The sequence below is a fragment of the Suricata suricatta genome, chromosome 8, assembly GCF_006229205.1.
Source record: "Suricata suricatta isolate VVHF042 chromosome 8, meerkat_22Aug2017_6uvM2_HiC, whole genome shotgun sequence".
NCBI classification, from domain to species: Eukaryota; Metazoa; Chordata; class Mammalia; order Carnivora; family Herpestidae; genus Suricata; species Suricata suricatta.
Genome location: NC_043707.1, coordinates 106,714,969 through 106,733,434, shown reverse-complemented (window position 1 = coordinate 106,733,434; position 18,466 = coordinate 106,714,969). Strand labels below are relative to the sequence as shown.

The following is an 18,466-nucleotide window of genomic DNA, read 5'->3' as shown; positions in this document are numbered from 1 at the left end:
CATGTTTTTAAATGCAGGAAAACTGAGACACAGACCTTCCTTAAAATATGCACACTGGCAAATATCTAGGCAAGTGAAAATCAGTTTCAGGAAGGAAACTTGGGTTTCTGATTACTGGTAATTTATTGCACAAGTTCTTCTGCATCAGAAAAGTATCTGCTAAAAGGAGAAACAGGTGTGTCTGAATTTAGATTTCCCTCAGACTTCTAAAAGTATTTCCACCAAGAATCCACTCATCTAATTTTAAAGGAAATATACTTCTTACACAAGACAATCCAAACTGATGCAAAATATTTATTCCAAGTTAGTTATTTTATGCAGTAGTTTTCCCCCTCAACAGACTTGTGATAACCACATCTTTTAAATCTGTAAATAATGTTATCAAAATAATCTTAATCTTTGAAATCTCACAAAATTTATATTTTACAATCCACCCTGAATATCAAGGCTGCAAGAATAACACATTTCCTATATCCAAATATTTTACAGCTGTACCCAAAAAGGAAAAAAAAAAAATAAAGGAAAAGAAAAGAAAACTACGTATGCTTGGTTAAGGGCTATCGTTACCCGAGCAGCCAAAAATAAAATAAAATATCCAAATTATTAGCATTAATTTAATACAATTATAACTTCAATAGTCACTTTGTCATTGACAATGATTGCTTGAGCACAGGGGTGAGTGCCCCAAGGGCTGGTAGTAGAAGCGGCTGCTGCAGACCGGGGTCTCCTCTCCGCGCTGCCAGCTCCCACCTGTGCATCGCCCCACATATACTGTGTCTGTGTGTGTGTATTTAAAAAATCTTTCCCATCACACAAACTTCTCTCTATTAAGCAGGTAACAGGGAAGAACATCAACAACAAAAGCTAAACAAGCCAACTGCTCTCTCTTTGGGATATGATTATTTCCCTTGTGCATGAAGTATTCGACAACATAAGAAAAGGAAAAGAACGATTTGTTTTGTATACTCCCTAGACACACAAGCTGAGTTTCCTGGGTCAGATTTGTGAACATATATATGCCTACTTCCAGGCATCGTCATCTGATGTTTCACTGCTACTGGTTTCTGTGTCTGAGTCCTCAAACTCTGCTTTACAAGTGCTTCTCCAAGGGGAGAACAGGCTGGAACTGCGGCTCTGCAAAAAGCCATTCTTCCCAAAGCCATTTCTTCTCAGCTATGGTTAGCATGGGAAAGAAAAAAAGAAAACCATTAAAAATGATAGTGGCAACAGGACCTGGAAAAGGCCAGGCCTCAACTCAATCCTAGGCAGAATGTGATGGCACCCTTCTAAGAGATCAAAGATTTCATATAGCTGTGCTTTTTACTGTACAAATCATTTAATGACTTTTTTTAAATGCAGAATCTGATTTCAGTAGGTAGGGTTTCAGATTCTGTTTTCCCAAGTTCTCAATTTTTCCAATTTTTCAATGACTGAGGGAATAGTTCTGAGTAGCAAAATTTTTCTGTCAGCCTGCAATTTCTCTTTATAGGACTTGATACCGTTGTTATTTGTGCTTTAACATAAATGCTATAAATATAAATACATGTCAATAAAATATAAATACCACCAGAATTTAGACTCTATGAGGTTTGTAGAGACTCCATTTATCTTGCACACTACTATAAACCCTAGGATCTGCAGTGTTTCACTCAGAGAAAGGCTCCAAACATTTGTTGAATGAATTCAAATATGTTGTTCCTTGGCTCTGGCCGGAATATCCAAGAGAAACAGTAAGGCTGAAGGCAGGGGAGGCTGAGCCTGCTTCTGTAGAGACCAAGAGTTCCAAGCCCCTAACTCCGGAACACAGTTTTGTGGTTCTGATGAGAGGTTAGAGCTGCAGTATGAATGAATATACTACCTTCTGAAATCTGCAAACTGCTGACCTAGTTTTTGTATCTACTACTGGAGACCCCTATTGCCTAGGCAGTGATGCACTTCTATTTTTACTATGAAACCTACTTTATATTTTCTTTTTATGGTCCTTTTCTCACACTAAACTGGGACTTCCTAAGGACAAGAACTATCCTATTTCTCTCCTAGTCATTAGCTGGTCTCCAGGAAAGTTTTATGACATACCTGCTCTGTCTTCATGTGGAACTCTCTGAGCTCATCCTCTGTGAGGGGGAGGCAATTCTCATCATTTTCAGGATACTCCTGCCATCCCATTGCTTTCAATAACCTGGTAGAGGGAGGTGAGGCAAAGAAAACATGACACTTTTAAGTATATGTGGGAAGCCCACAACTTTTCAGAGAAAACTTATTCGCCTAGGGGCAATGGCACCCACTTGGATTTTTCTTTTCTCCCCAGTGGGGTACACTTTAATTATGGCTACTTAGGTGCTTGAATTAAATGAGGGATCCAAAGTTGCTCTTTACAGAGCACAACGGCTGTAGAGAACAGATAGTAGAAGCAGAAAATAAAATCACTTAAGAGCCAAAATACAAGGGCCCTCTCTGTGTCATAGACAAAACAGAGGAAGAAATCTCACTTTTGTCTCTTGTAAGCAAATTAGTACATCACTACATGTACCTAAGTTTTCTCTCAAGTTCATGGCGTTGTGGTCTCCTTCATATTCTTGTGCTCTTGTGGACTCCTGAAGTTGTTCTAGACAGGAACTTCCTTTCAGGAAGGGCCTGCCATGTCTGCCATCCAGCTGCTTACACAGTCAGCTGCTGTGTTCAAGGCCCTCGTTTAAAGAATAAATTCCACCCGTGGGGGTATCATGCCTCCCAAGGCCCTTTAAAGGCATCTTAGAACCACTCACTTTGGTTAGGGGGGCCCAAGGGCCAGTACAGCAGTCCTAGAAAACGGGGTCCCCTTTCCACCCAGAGTTATAAACTGAGCCTAAAACTAAACTACACGAAAGCCTTAGAGAGGAAAGTGTAAAAAGGTGGCAAATCTGAAAAGTAATGCCCAGCGAGCAGTAGGTCAAGCAAAGGCACACAGAAAGAACAAGGCGCGGTGCCCATGGACAATTCTCTCTGCATGCCAGACCCGATGTGAAATATCCTAAGTATGTTCAAGCTTCTCGCAGGCATGTAATCCCATCTTCACGTACCTGTGCTCTGCTTCCAGAGAATGTGAGAGGACCTCTCCTTCCTCCTCTATAGGCAGAGGAAGACCATTCTGATGACAGCCTTCCTCTCCATTTTCCTTTGGTTCAGGTGTGCTATTGTCCTCCAACTGAAATAAAGACACACTTGGTTTAATGATCCTTCGTGACAAGAAAAGGAATCTACAAAATTAAGGAGTCAGAACTGAGGAAAGTCCTTTCTAGAAAACAACTTCAGCTCATAAGTCTTCCCCGTTTAATAATGAGGACTTGCTCACTTTACTAAGATTTCCAAAGTATACCAACTAGTCAGGATCTTATTAACTTCAGGTTATGTCAATAGTGCCAGAGCTATTAGGTACCTATGCAATGATTTGGACTAAAGAACTACTGTGCTCAACTTTAAAAAGTTCACTTTCAGGGCACCTGGGTGGCTCAAGTCAGTTGAGAGTGTCCAACTCTTGATTTTGGCTCAGGATCCCAGGATTAAAAAAAAAAAAAAGTTCACTTTCCTAGAGTTCTTGCAGCTAAGTGTTGCCATCTGACAGCGGGTCAATGTGGCACACGTGGGAACGGCAGGCGAGAACTTTTAAGAAAGCACTTAAAAAAGGAACAGACATCATCCCCTTTCAGGTTTTTGGCTCCTTGTCCTTTCTCTAGCCAGAACGTGGAAGTATAGAAGTGCATAACTACTCAAGCCCAAGTAGACTAAAACTTAGAAGTTTCCTGATAATACAAATGAGCTCACCCTCTCATTTTTTTCTTTTTTCTTTTTAATGTTTATTTTGATAGAGACACACAAGAGTGTGAGCGGGAGACAGGCAGTGAGAGAGGGAGACATAGAATCCGAAGCAGGTTCCAGGTTCAGAGCAGTCAGCAAAGAGCCTGATGTGGGGCTCGAATTCACAAATTGTGAGGTCATGACCTGAGCTTGAATTCGGATACTTAACCAGCTGAGGCACCAGGTGCCCCAGGCTCACCCCCTTAAACTGCAACCTCTAATTTTCCTATTGTAGGATACAAAAAACAAAACAAAAACACCAAGCAAAAAAACCCCTCGTTTTACAGTTCTTTTTCTCATATTTTCTTTAAAAAAAATGTTTTTTTTTTAAATGTTTTATTTATTTTTGATACAGAGAGAGACAGAGCATGAGAGGGGGAGGGGCAGAGAGAGAAGGAGACACAGAACCGGAAGCAGGCTCCAGGCTCTGAGCTACCTGTCAGCACAGAGCCTGACGCGCGGCTCGAACCCACGAACGTGAGATCTGACCTGAGCCGAAGTCGGGAGGCTTCACCGACTGAGCCACCCAGGTGGCCCTAAAAAATGCTTTTTAAAAATGTATTTTTAAGATTGGGGGAACAGAGAATCCCACAGCCCACAGTGGGACTAGAACTCTTGAAACATAACATGATGACCTGAGTTGAAGTCAGACACTTAAACGACTGAGCCACCCAGGTGACCTGTCAGATTTTCTTTTATTGCGAGTAAATATAATACTAACTGATAAAAACTTCTGTAGTTTACCAACTTCTTACAGCACCGACCAAGACTTTAAAAAAAGCACAACTACAACATGAGAAAACTGCTATGTTGCCCCAGAAAAAGCCTATGCTCTTACATCCTCCAGCTTGTCACAGTCTCTGTTCTCTGAGAAGTCTCCATTCCGGTCATCCTTCAGAGTCTTCAGGAACTCACTCTTCCTGTCGGTAGTTCGGCGGGTCAGCTTGGTCAGGCGAGAGGAGCTGATCTCAATCGGAGGAGTAGTGCTGGAGGGACTCTGGGCAAATATCACAAATAGGTTGCTCCTGACATCAAAGAGCAAGAACTGGGATTCTCTGGGTCACTTCTACATGGCAGTGATTTCCAGAATCTGGTAGCCTATTTATCTTTTGCCAAAAATAAACTATCCTTTTCATATAAACAGACTTCAGCTTTGCAGGGGTTTTATAGTTAAGACTGTATGGTTTACATATGTTTGCACTCATAGGTCTAACAGGAGAACAGGAGAAACCTAATGGAGAACCAGGGGGAGGGGAAGAGGGAAAGAGAGTTGGGGAGAGAGAGGGATGCAAAACTTGAGACACTATTGAATGCTGAAAATGAACTGAGGGGGGAAGGGGGGAGGGGGGAAAAGAAGTGGTGGTGATGGAGGAGGGCACTTAAAGGGAAGAGCACTGGGTGTTGTATGGAAACCAATTTGACAATAAACTATTTAAAAAAAAAAGACTGTATAGTTTATACAGCACCTCTTTGATCTTTTTACAGACTCGAGCAATAATGCTGGTCTAAAATAGTTTACCAGTAAGCAACTACTAACTACTCAGCTACTGTCCATCTCTGGATGCTAATGGGATCAAGAAATGACTCTGAGATAAGCAGAGCTATAAAGAAAATGGAATCAGAGCCGTACACATCACACCATGTGTCTTACTATATGTAAGTAAATGAGCAAAGACAATTTTAGAAAAGGCTGTTTGGACTTGTCCTCACTCACCTCTTTAGGAGAGCTTAAAACTGCACCACCAGCCAGTACTACTGGTTTGGTAACAGAGATTGGACTGGTAAAAGCAGACTCCCGGCTGGAGGAAAGGGATCCTGATTTGTGTTCCATTCTGTTAGCTTTCCATGCACTGGGCTACACAGGAAGAAAGAATAAATCAGTCAAAACAAGTATGGAAACAGAAGCTCAGCCTGGAAGATCAGAAAGCGAACAGTGAAATGAGATGTAAGAACCTGAGTTCCAAGAACTTACCCATCTTAACATGTTTGGGAAGCATGCAGCCTCTTTCTGATGTTAGGCACATGAAGGAGAAAAAAGCAGATGGGAACCAGAAGGGTCATGGGATACTAATAGGTATTTCTCAAAATGAAAGCTCTGATTCAGTAACTGTGGGAGAAGCTAAGGTAAATGAAGTTCAAAAGGTTTCTTCACTGTGCTCTTTCTCAAAGCATTTAATTATATGTGAATACAGCGTTTCCCAAACTTACTGGACCCCAAAATGTTTTCTTTTATGGTGTGCTTATTAACCTTTGATGTAATGCTAATTCTTTAAACAAACAAACAAATAAAAGGACACATCACAGAAATGCTGTTTTCCAGAGGGAACTCTGATGGCAGGAGGCTAAGGCTAGTTCTAGGAGGTCAGGACAGACAATGTAAATGGCTAGACAATGCTGGTTTGGTCCCTGCTTTGCTTGGCCTTGTGAGGCCTAGGCCTATTTTTGTCACGCTGGCCTAGCCCCAATTTTGATGGCAGCATAGTGAAGCTGGAATTTTTTTTTTTTTTTTTTTTTAGTTAATCACACTGTCTGAGGAGAACAGGAAGACAAAGCACATCAATGGAGTGAGGCTGAAGTAAGTGAAAAATATCCATTTTCCCAAAACGGAACAATCAGAACAGAGAGACGGTCAGGGCAAAGGAAGGATCTGAGTGAAAAGAATTTCTTGGTATTAAACAGAATACGATAGGCTTTAGGAAGGAAATCAACATAAATGAGTATCTACCAGACGCTTGTCATACTGTTTGCATTCTTTGTCCAATTAGGTATTATTATATTGACTTTTAAGAAAATTACACATTTTGTCCGAGGTTACTCAAGTAGTATGCAGTAGGTTGTTTTGCAATGACTCCAAAAAGAACATGCAAACAGATTAGCGAGATAATGACCCAAGTGGAATGGAGATTAATTTTTTTCTTGCACTGATCAAAATCTAAAGATGGCTGCTTATACAAGGCTAAATATCAAAGATGATAGCTCCTCAGTGGCTTCCACAGAGTTGTAGATGGTTACCAGATACCTTGTCTTTCTTTTAACACTGTCACCTCAGGACAGAGAAATGCTTTTCTGCCACAGTAGTATGAAAAGTTTCTGCACAATTTTATTCCAATTTAATCTTAATTTTCAGTAACTCAAACACTATGCTATATAGCTGGCTGCACACTAGGCAAAACCATTATGTCCCATGTCATCTTTTATTTAGAGAAATTATTTATGTAGAAATCCATCAAAATAAAGCACGTATCAACCATGGTTGGTTTTTTTTTTAAATGTTTATTTGTTTTGAAAGAGAGAGACAAAGAGGGCAAGCAAACATGAAAAGGTGAGAGGCAGAGAATCCCAAGCAGGCTACCCACCGCCAGTAAGGAGCCCAATGCTGGATTTGATCCTACAAACCGTGAGATCATGACCTAAACCGAAACCAAGAGTCAGATCCTTAACTGACTGAGCACCTAGCCACCCCTAAACACAATTTTTTGGTAAAATGTCCTCTCTTTTCCTTCAAATTCCAAATCAATCCCAACTCTCTCCAACTCAGATGATCTTGCCTTCTCCTACTGGACTTAGAAGTCAGAAGTCACTAGATCAAACTTTCCCTAACTCCCTCCTTTGTACCTCAAGTTTAGTAGCTTCCTACTCCCTTTCTATACCTGTTCATTCTCTTTCCTTTTTTTTTTTAATTTTTAAATGTTTATTCATTTTTGATAGACAGAGGTGGGGGGAGGCGGTGCAGAGAGAAGGGGGGACAGAATCCAGAGCGGATTCCAGACTCCGAGCTGTCAGCATAGAGCCTGATGTGGGGCTTGAATCCATGAACCAAGAGATCATGACCTGAGCCGAAGTCAGAGGCCTAACCGACTGAGCCACCCAGGCGCCCCCCATTCTCTTTCCTTTTAAAATTTCTCTGCAACATTCACCTCCATCCCCATTTTAATAAAACAGCTCTTTCGGAGCATCTAGGCGACTTAGTCAGTTGAGCATCCAACTTTAGTTCAGGTCACGATCTCATGGTTTGTGAGCTGGAGCCCACACTGGGCTTGCTGCTGTTAGCCTGTCAGTGCAGAGCCTGCTTCAGATCCTCTGTCCCCCTCCTCTAACCTCAACCCTGCTTGTGCTCTCCCCCCAGATAAATAACCAAAAATCTTGTTGGAAGGCCAGCTAGCTCTTAATTAAAAAGTCTGTTTTTGGAGATTGCTATTACCCACCTTTTCAGAACCTGTCCCCCTTTCCTTTCTGGATTCCTTGGGTCTTTTCAATGGATGCAGGCATTCTCCAGGACTCTAGCCTCAGTGTTCCGCTGTGGTTAACCAGTTATTTTTAACTGTTTAACCATTTAAATTGTTGAGACAATGTAGATAATATGTAAAACTGTATCCCTAACCCTAACCTCTCTCCTGAGGTTTCTTTTTTTTTTTTTTTAATGTTTATTTTTGAGAGAGGAGATACAGATACAGAATCCGTAAGCAGGCTCCAGAGCATGATTCAAGGCTTGAACTCATGAACAGTGAGATCACGGCTTGAGCTGAAGTTAGATGCTTAACCGACTGAGCCACCTAGGTGTGCTATCTCTCCTGAATTTTTATAAAGACTTCCATGATTAGACTGGCTTTAGTAGTACTTCCCAATTCCCAACTACCAGCCGTACTTAAGCATTGTCTTTTTCCAATCATGACATATTTTGCCTTCCTTCCTTTCCTTCCCCCACCTTCTTTTGGTTAACAATGGTTCCTCTGCCTCAAAAGCCCCATCTATTTGCTCCCTAACTTCTCTATTGTTTTTTTAAAGTACTCTCTAGCCCAATGTGGGGTTTGAACTCACCATCCCGAGACTCAGAATCACATGTTTCATGGGCTGAGCCAGCCAGGTGCCCCAAACTTCTACTGTTTTGAAACTACTATTTATCAACTTAGGCTGTGCCAATACTATATTCCAAGTACTTTTAAAAGTTTAATTTCATTCTTTTGCCACAATTATGTGACAGATATAATTGTCACATAAGGAAAAAAAGTTTAGCAAAATTAAGTAACTTGCTGAAAATCATAGCCCTAGAGAGCGGCATAAAGTTTGACACTAAAACCTGAATTCTCAACTTCCTCTTTTTTATCTTATCTTCAGGATAGGAGGCATTTTGGAACAGTGGAAAGAGCTCTGGCCTGAAGTTAGACAAACCTGGTTTACGAGTCCTAGCTCCATCACTTTATTAGTTATGTAATCTCCTATTACAGAATTTTCCACATTTTAGGATTAGAGGAATAAATGTTATAGAATATATGTAAAAGGCCTAATGAAGGTCTTGGAATATAGGAAGATGTCAACAAATAACAATTCTTTCTTCTACTACTTCAAAACCCAGTCTGTGGGAATGCAAACTGGTGCAGCCACTCTGGAAAACAGTATGGAGGCTCCTCAAAAAATTAAAAATAGAAATTACCCTACGACCCAGCAATTGCACTACTAGGTATTCATCCAAGGGATACAGGTGTGCTGTTTCTAAGGGGCACATGCACCCCAATGTTTACAGCAGCACTATCAACAATAGCCAAAGTATGGAAAGAGCCCAAATGTTCATCAATGGATGAATGGATAAAGAAAATGTGGTGTGTGTGGTTAATACACTGGAGTATTATTACTCAGCAATCCAAAATAACAAAAAAGAAATCTTGCTTTGCAACTACATGGATAGAACTAGAGGGTATCATACTAAGCAAAATTAGTCAGACAAGTATCATATGACTTCACTTATATGAGGACTTTAAGATACAAAACAAATGAACATAAGGGATAGGAAGCAAAAATAATATAAAAACAGTGGGGGACAAAACATAAAAGGCTCTTAAATATGGAGAACAGAGGGTTACTGGAGGAACTGGGGGGGGGGGCGGCTAATTGGGTTAAGGGGCATTAAGGAATCTACTCCTGAAATCATTGTTGCAATATAGTGCTAACTTGGATGTGAATTTAAAAAATTAAAAAAATAATTTAAAAATAATTAAAAAAAATTTTTTTAAAGTTCAAATATGACCTTATTTATAAAGCCTCTGAGGAGAACATTTACTTTTTATCTCTCTCCACTAGATAGCGAACTCTTTAAGATTATTTTGGGGTTTGTTGTTATTTTATTTTATTATTATTATTTTAAAAATATTTTTTATTTATTTTTGAGAGACAGAGAGAGACAGTGTGAACAGGGGAGGGTCAGAGATAGAGGGAGATACAGAATCTGAAACAGGGTCCAGGCTCTGAGCTAGCTGTCAGCACAGAGCCCAAGGCGGGGCTTAAACCCACCAACTGTGAGATCATGACCTGAGCCGAAGTCAGAGGCTTAACTGACTGAGCCACCCAGGCACCCTGTTGTTGTTATTTTAGAGACAGAGAGAGAGAGAGAGAGAGAGAGAGAGAGAGCGAGCGAGCGAGCGAGCAGGAGCAGGAGCAGGGAAGAGGGGCAGAGGGAGAAAGACAGAATCCCAACCACGTTACATGTTCTGTTTGGAGCCTGACAGGGAGCTTGATTCCGCAACCCTGGTATCATGACCTGAACCAAAATCATCAGTCTGACACTCAACCGAATGAGCCATCCAGGCACCCCTAAGATTATTTTTGCCTCTAGTGACACAGTTTTAATTTTATTATATATATATTTTAATGTTTTTAAAATTATTTTTGAGAGAGAGAGAGAGAGAGAGAGAGAGAGTGAGTGTGTGTGTGTGTGTGTGTGTGTGTGTGTGTGTGTGTGTGTGTAGGGGAGTGGCAGAGAGAGACAGAGACACAGAATCAGAAGCAGGCTCCAGGCTTCAAGCTGCCAACACAGGGCCCAATGCGGGGCTCAAACTCACAAACTGTGAGATCATGACCTGAGCTGAAGTCAGACGCTTACTTGACAGAGGTACCCAAGCGCCCCATCTAGTGACACAATTTTTAATACACAGATACTCAACGTCTGGAGAAAATGAATGAATGGATAAATCCGCATGTTCCCAAGTCATCTCACTCTTCCTTCAATAGCTCACATTTCATATTCCCAGAACCATTCTCATTAAGTGTTCCTGAAATCTGATCTTTCTTTTATATCCCTCTAGTGAAACGGCTCCAGTTATTCCAGTTTCCCAGAGAAGAACATGTGATGTCCTGTTTTCTGCCTCTACTTTCTTGGCACTGTGTGCCTTCACTACCTTCCTTCTCTGCCCACTTGCATCATCCCTGTTCAAGCTTCATTACCTTTTACAAGGACAGTAAAGCTTTTACTTAGTTTTCCTATTTTCATTCTATCCTCCACTTAGGATAGTCCCACACAACAGGGCTAAACTAATCTTAAGCTTAGTGACCTGACTTTTGTTCTTGCCAATTATTCACCCTCAGAAGCTTCCTTAGATGTTTGAGGACATATTGTCTTAACTTGTTTTTATACCCTCTGTAGTATAACAGAATGCTTTGCACACATTTCAAATTAAGTTAACACTTATAAAAATTCTTTATAAATTCTTAAGGAATGGAGCAAACATCAAGTGTGATGGCATATTGATAATAATAGCTATAATTTATTAGCACTTACTATATGCCAGTTTTAAGTACTTCAAAAAACCTCATCTATTCCTCACAAAAACCTTAAAATGATGGGTACTATTACCCCATTTTATAGATGATCAAACTGGGACTTAGAACTTAAGAAACTTGACCATGGTCACATCACAAAGAAGGTGCAAAGTGAACTCTATCTACTCCAAAGCCCTGCTGTTAATTTCCATGCCACATTATTTCTTCGAAATACTTAAATTCATTCTTGCTCCTTGACTTAAATTCATTCTTTCCCTTCTACATCATCAGACAAACAAGTATCCTAAACCCTTTTAATGATAATTCAACTTGTCAATCAGTTTTATTCCCATTCATTTCTTCCTGGGCGATGATTCTTTAATGACTTCTTTGAAGTATATTCCAAGTTACTCCCATGGAATTCTTCCTATGGATTTCTTCATCCTTTCACTTAATTTTATTATCACTATATCCTATTTCCTTGTACTGTCAAGTGTCAAAGTTGCCACTGCCTCTACTTCCACCTACCTAATTCCAGGATCCCCTGAAATCTTGTTTAGTCCCTACACTACTAAAACCTCAATTCAAAGGTCACTCAAATCTTTCCGACTGCTAAGCTCAAAACCCTTTTTTCACTTATTTTCCTAGAATGGTTAGCATCAACTGTCAACCCCAGTTGCTATCAAACCACACCTCCCCAGAATTTTGTGACAGCATAGTATTTCTTTTTAATGTCTGAATTACAATTTCTTAGTCCTATGGACTATATTGTTATTTTCCTAATATTTATAAGCTATCTTAAATTTTCCTCCAAGTTTTATTTTCCCATTCTTTACTCTTCTATCTTCTTCCCTTGGAGATCTTATCTATCCCTAAAAGCTTCATTCATTACCATTAGGATATGGACTCCCAGTCTGGATATTTCCCCAGTGCTCCCAGGAGTAATTAAAAAACGATCATCTACTATCCCTCAAATATGCCTAGTATATTCTGGTTTCAGAACTTGTATTTAACTACCTCTTCTTACTATGTGCAATACTCTCCAGACTCTTTTCTGCCTATCCAAATCTAGACCATTCTCCAAAGATTAATTCAAATTAATTTTCAGTAAAATTTTCCTCAATGGTCATGATCTGAACTGATCTTGTCCCTCTAAACACTAAATAGTGTTTAATTAATTTAGTTATTCCAAGTCTGTTTAGAATTTGTTATTAGTATGTTATTATTCATTTTACATATATCACCTGACCTTTCATATTGCTGTATCTTGTTATCTCAATAAGATTTTCAACTCATGGAGGTTCATGACAAATGTTGTGCTTCTCTGTATTGCTCACAAACACCAAACATAGTGCTAACACACAGAAAAAGGAATAAATGCTCACTGGTTTCCCACTCAATAACAAAGTAAATTCTAATTATTTCTGGATGGTGGTTAGAATTCATTTAAGCAATTATTATCTGCTTTTGTTACAGTGTTAGGGATACAAATATGAAAAGGACCTAAAGGCTGCTCTTAAGGAGATTATAAGTAACATATAAGTAACATTATAAGAAACAGCATGAGCAGGAGAGGGTCAGAGAGAGATGGAGACACAGAATCTGAAGACAGGCTCCAGGCTCTGAGCTAGCTGTCAGCACATATCCTGACGCGGGGCCCGAACCCACAAACTGCAAGATCATGACCTGAGTCGAAGCCGGATACTCTACTGAATAAGCCACTCAGGTGCCCCAAACTGTTTTATGATAATCACTCTGGCAGTTCTGTGCAAGATGAATGTAGAGAGATGAAGAAATAGAAGAGGACACTGCAACAGTAAATGGGAGGTGAAAAGGGCATAGGACATCACAGAGGGAATAACGGACAGGGACTTAATAACTGCTTGGTAGAGGGGAATGAGTAACGATACGAAAGAAGCAGCTCATCTAAATCGCCCAAATGATCAGATGGATGTTGATGCTATAAACAGCAAATTAGGAGAAGCAGGTTTATGAGATGAGGCTAAGGAGAAGCTTCATGAGAAGCCTACAAAGAATCCAGCTGGTAGCAGTAGAGAGTTTGGAGACACAGTAAACTACTATATACATACATACACATTAGGTACTGAATACATATACACATTAGGTACTGAATGAGTATCTTGTAAATGATTCAACAGAAAAAATAAATTTACTAAACTTTTCCTGATTTATTACCAAACTTCTGTATAAAGTTCTTATACTGATTCCAAATCATACCTTGGAAGGTGGTGGTACAGGCTTAGGAACCAGGTTCTTATAGACACTTGGAACCATGGTTGACGATTTGTTCCCATTTGCATGGTGAGATCCTGGTGAGGTGAATGCAGCAGAGAAGGCAGCAGAAGGATCTTCTTTGGAAACTTTTTTGATGACTAGCATTTTGGAGGGTTGCTTGGCACTAGGTGGGTTTTCTGTGAAATACAATAGTGAGATAAAAGAATGTCAAGCAATCGTTAACATGAAGCATAGTTTATATGAAGTCCTCACTTTCAACAAGAGCTGACAGTTTGAGACTGAGGGACAAACATTTCCTGGTGTGCACTTAAAAGATACTCAAAAGTGACAATACTTGGGAACTATAGGAAAAAGGCAACACATGAAGTTAAATTCATAAATCAACTAGGAAGCCCAAAGATTTCAGCAGTTCTTCAGAGACTTAATATGTCTAGTGTATGGTGTGATCACCCAGGCACACCAACAAGAAAATATCCAGAGGTGACAGTTTCTGTCAGCAGGGGAATGGAGAGAGAGGCAGAAATTGGGAAAAGGAGACTATCATGGGGCCTTCTGATCAGACAAGTGGAGCAAAGCTTTACACTATTAACAAAGGGGAAATGGTACAACAAGCACCCTTAATTCTATAACTCAAGATCCAAAACCAGTATTTAGATATGCTAAAGCCTTCCCAATAAGATGCTTAACTACTGCCTGAATAGGTCTAATGTAGAAACTAGGGAGTCTCATTTGTAAATGCCAACAATTCCAAAACTACAGATCAGGTTTGGTATGAAATACATTGATTTGTCTGTTAATTTCTTTTCTAAGTCTAGTTACTCCCAACATGTACACATAAATGGGTGTATTTATATGTTTTTACCTTGCCTTCTACAATAAGCAACATTTAATTGCCAAACCTGCCCCCTAACCACCCCCACCAAAGGAAAAAATTCAACTGGAGCCTGGCTGAACAAAATACTCCACAGGATGTGGTATTATGCAGCCTTTCAAAGAACACTTTAAAAAAGAGTATCCGATAATATGAAAGAATGCTTAGTACATATTATTATATATGCCTGCCAAATATTTAGGAGACAATTATAACAATATAAAATTGAATTGTTACAAACTAGCAATGTTATTAAACATTACTACTCATAAGCTTTAGATTATTCTGTTTGCTTAAAATCTGCTTTCAAATGCAGGGCTCTACAAGCTCTCAACTATGTGTCTTGTAACTCCACTACCATTACAGTTCAGTGGTATTTTGGGCAGGCAGAGAAAGAGATAATAGGTGTTAGTTACCATGTACAAATGGATGAGATGAGAAAAAGACAAACAAACAAAAGAGAAAAAGAATTTTTGCTCCTCTCCATGCGAAGAAAAATTTAAAGTTGTGTGCCTTTAAAATGGCAAAATCTACCTACCCCACACTCCAGAAGGGGTCCCAATAGGTCTGCATGGCTGATTCTGTTTGCCAGCTTCTGGATTCAAAGAAGGCTAGGAAAAAAGGGATATTAATGGTTGATAAAGAAAGCTAATTATTTTGGCACTTTTTACAAAGTAGCCATCACCATGGAACCCTATCAAATAATTAAATATGAGCAGTACTTATTTAACGCTGTATTCAGAATCTGGTAAGCAGAAGATATTGAAATGCTAAATGAATAGATCTTATATTAATCTTAGGCTCTCTTGGGTTTCATTTTCCTTAATGTAAGAGGATTAAAAAAATTTTTTTTTAAATGAACAGACTAAATGTGTAAGCCCTCATCTGCCAAAAGGAACATATACGCCAAATAAAGAGGCACAGAAAACTGAGTGGACAAGAATGTAGATTGCTTTCCTCAGTTTTAAGGACAATCTGGTCAGTGAAATGCGTGGTATTCGTAACTTTTCTAAGACTGCTTTAGTGCAGAGGCAGACCATGCGCCAGAGACCATGCCAGAAATACGAAGACAATTAAGAATAGCCCCTGTGCCCACTACAAAGATACACTTGTAGACAAGCATAATCAAAGGTTACAGGGTCTATGATAAAAATTCCTATTAGGGAAGAAGGAATAAACAGTCAATTCTGCTTGAAAGAGAAGTGCTATCAGAAAAGGTTTCATTAGAGGTTTGAGGACTAAGAAGGAATTTTTAAAGATGAATTCCAAAGCTGGAAAATGGGTGATTCCAGGAACAGAATGCTCAACGAACATCCAGACAGTAAAGCATGAAAAAGAACAGAATATTTTTTTCATTCAGAAACCTGAAAATAGTTTATAATGATTAGTACTAGGGAAGGAGGGGATCCTTCTGTGGTGAAAAGATGTCTGGCAAACTAGGCAAGAGCAAGACTGTAGTTTAGTTTTTAGGAAGACTAAATTTCATCCTGTAGTTATTGAAGATCCATCTCTTGGGCAGTTAACATAAAACATAATCATTAAGTTTGTAACAGTCTGGTAAGCAGCTTGCAGGACGTATCTGAGAAGTTTAAACATCAACTAGGAGACCAATTCCATAGATCCATAGATCCTGAGAGAAATGAAGGTAACAAGAACAGAGGAAGAGATGAAGGGAAGGATGGGAAAGTGTTAAGAGCAATAAGACTTAACAAGGTGTGAGTATGACCCTGGTGTCCAAGTCCAAACTTTACAATATGGTAACAGAATAGGAAAATGGCTTTTCAGCACAATTACCCAGAGAACATTAAACAAACAACAGAAAGATGCCCAGACTCCACTACAGGGCTTCTCTGAAGCAAAATCTCCAAGGATGGGGCCCTAGCAGGTATATATTTTCAACCCATCAACATGAGAACCACAAGAACAGGATAAGCACAGATATATACCAAACAACAAACTATGTAAATAGACAAATTAGTGACAAAATATGAAGGACAAATACATACACTCCTCAGGATGGAAAAGTATAGGGAGAGGGAGTCCCAATGGATAAAAGCTGTATTTTCCTGTTTTAATAGGCCTGTTTTTTTTTTTTTAATGTTTATTTTTGAGAGACAAGCGAGCATGAGCAGGGGAGGTGCAGAAAGAGAGGGTGACAGAGGATCCAAAGCAGGCTCTGCCCTGAAAGCAGAGTGCCTGATATGGGGCTCAAACCCATGAACTGTGAGATAATGACCTGAACTGAAGTTGGATGCTCAAATAACTGAGCTACCCTGGTGCCCCTAGGCTTTTGTTCTTAGTCACATTTTATTTAGGGTTTTCAGAGCAACTGATCGGATTGTATTTCTTTTCATTGGTTTTTAAAATACTAAAATACAACAGATACAAAAAGAAAACAAAAGGGCTAAAGCTCCTGTAATCACCACTCAGTTCAAGCAACAGAATACTAACATCCAAACCAGAAAATGCTTTATAAGCCTCATTTAAAAAAACAAACAAACAAACAAACCAGAGATGCCTGGGTGGCTCAGCTGGTTAAGCATCTGACTCTTGATTTTGGCTCAGGTCATTATCTGAGTGACAGTGCAGAGGCTGCTTGGGATTCTGTCTCCCTCTCTCTCTGCCCCCCACTGCTCTCTCTCATTCAAAAATAAGTGAAACTTAAAACAGAAAACAACAACATAAACACAAACAACAAGCCTCCCTCCCTCTAAAAATAACTATTATCCTGACTTACAGTGATCATCTCTTTGCTTTTCTTTTACCACCCAAGTGTATATCCCTCAAAATGATAATTTGGTCTCCAAAAAAAACTCTTAACCTACAGGTTACTTTCAAATAGCTTATACCTGTTTCCTATAAATTGGTAATTGGTTCCAGAAGCTATAGGACACCCCCCCACCCCTTTATTTTGGAAAGGTAACTTCTTGCTAGTTTTGTACACCAGGAGACACAGTGTCTGATTATGTTTCTTTTTGTGAGGTTGGCAGACATGAATGCTCAGAGCCTAAAACTATTAACTTACTACAAACTGCAAAACAATGATCTTCCAGTTTTATCATTCCTTCTTTATTAGCTAGTATACTTCCATAAAATGGAACTTCCTCTCATTTCTTTGGTGACTCAGTGGTAAAACTCATAGGGAAAGGTAGACCAAATATTTGTTTCTAGGGTGAGGTATCACTGAGAATTCACAAATTTAATCAGTTAATATCCTTAACTGATGCCTGAAACATCTATATTTGGCCAGTGGGAACCTCTTCAATTTGGCTACTGAATACTTTTGATCAACTCTAGTAATCTTTAATTACTTCTCTGCTATGTAGTAAGACAAAATATTCCAAGCTTATCTTAGAAATATCCTGTCCAGAAATGGCATTTCAAGACCACAGTCCAGATACTAGGGATGCTAACTGCTATGGGGTTGGTCACTGCTTTTAAGTCTTTTCCATGAGCAGAGTCTAGAAATAAATACCCATTTTCAAAGATAAAATATAGCATGACCTCTTACTGATACATATTTTTAATTTTTATTTTATTTTATTTTTGTGTGTGTGTGAATAATAATTATAATTAACCCCTTCTAAGAGAAAAGGTATATATAATAGTACATAATTGAGTAACAATTTAACCCATCTTTTTTTTTCTTTTTCAAAGCATAAAGCTGAGGAAACACTTTAACCCAGGTTAACATGCAACTTTAGAAAGAAAAGTTAAAATACATATTAAACATGGAAATTCACCAGTAAAACCTTATTTGTCATTTCCCCCACAAACATACCTTAACACAATTCCTTTATTTCTTAATAAACAAGGCCCTACCACTGGACACATGACCAACGAATGCCTTACATTTCTGGAGCCTGACAGTTTAGTGAGCAATGGACACAAGAATACTGTTATAAAGTATATTTAAGTAACACATCTGCAAAGCAGCTGATCAGACTGCTTTACAATGGAGGTCTCTACTCCAAT

The 18,466-nt window shown here is 39.2% G+C and overlaps 1 protein-coding gene and 1 long non-coding RNA gene across 3 annotated transcripts in view; one reads left to right on the top strand and one right to left on the bottom strand.

Moving 5' to 3' along the window:
- Positions 1–104: 104 nt before the first annotated feature.
- Positions 105–18,466, bottom strand: part of GPBP1L1 (GC-rich promoter binding protein 1 like 1) — a 65,019-nt gene continuing 46,657 nt past the window's right edge. For both annotated transcript variants that reach the window (XM_029949153.1, XM_029949152.1), the window contains exons 6-12: positions 15,030–15,102; positions 13,603–13,796; positions 5,549–5,689; positions 4,673–4,831; positions 3,060–3,184; positions 2,077–2,179; positions 105–1,173 (exon numbers count right to left, since the gene is read on the bottom strand). In XM_029949153.1, the coding sequence (XP_029805013.1) occupies positions 1,021–1,173; positions 2,077–2,179; positions 3,060–3,184; positions 4,673–4,831; positions 5,549–5,689; positions 13,603–13,796; positions 15,030–15,102 (948 nt within the window). In that variant the 3' untranslated portion in view covers positions 105–1,020. The remainder of the gene's footprint in view (positions 1,174–2,076; positions 2,180–3,059; positions 3,185–4,672; positions 4,832–5,548; positions 5,690–13,602; positions 13,797–15,029; positions 15,103–18,466) is intronic.
- Positions 5,372–9,006, top strand: LOC115299689. Its single transcript, XR_003912285.1, has 3 exons — positions 5,372–5,490; positions 6,351–6,409; positions 8,950–9,006. It is a non-coding gene; the product is annotated as an uncharacterized LOC115299689 (long non-coding RNA).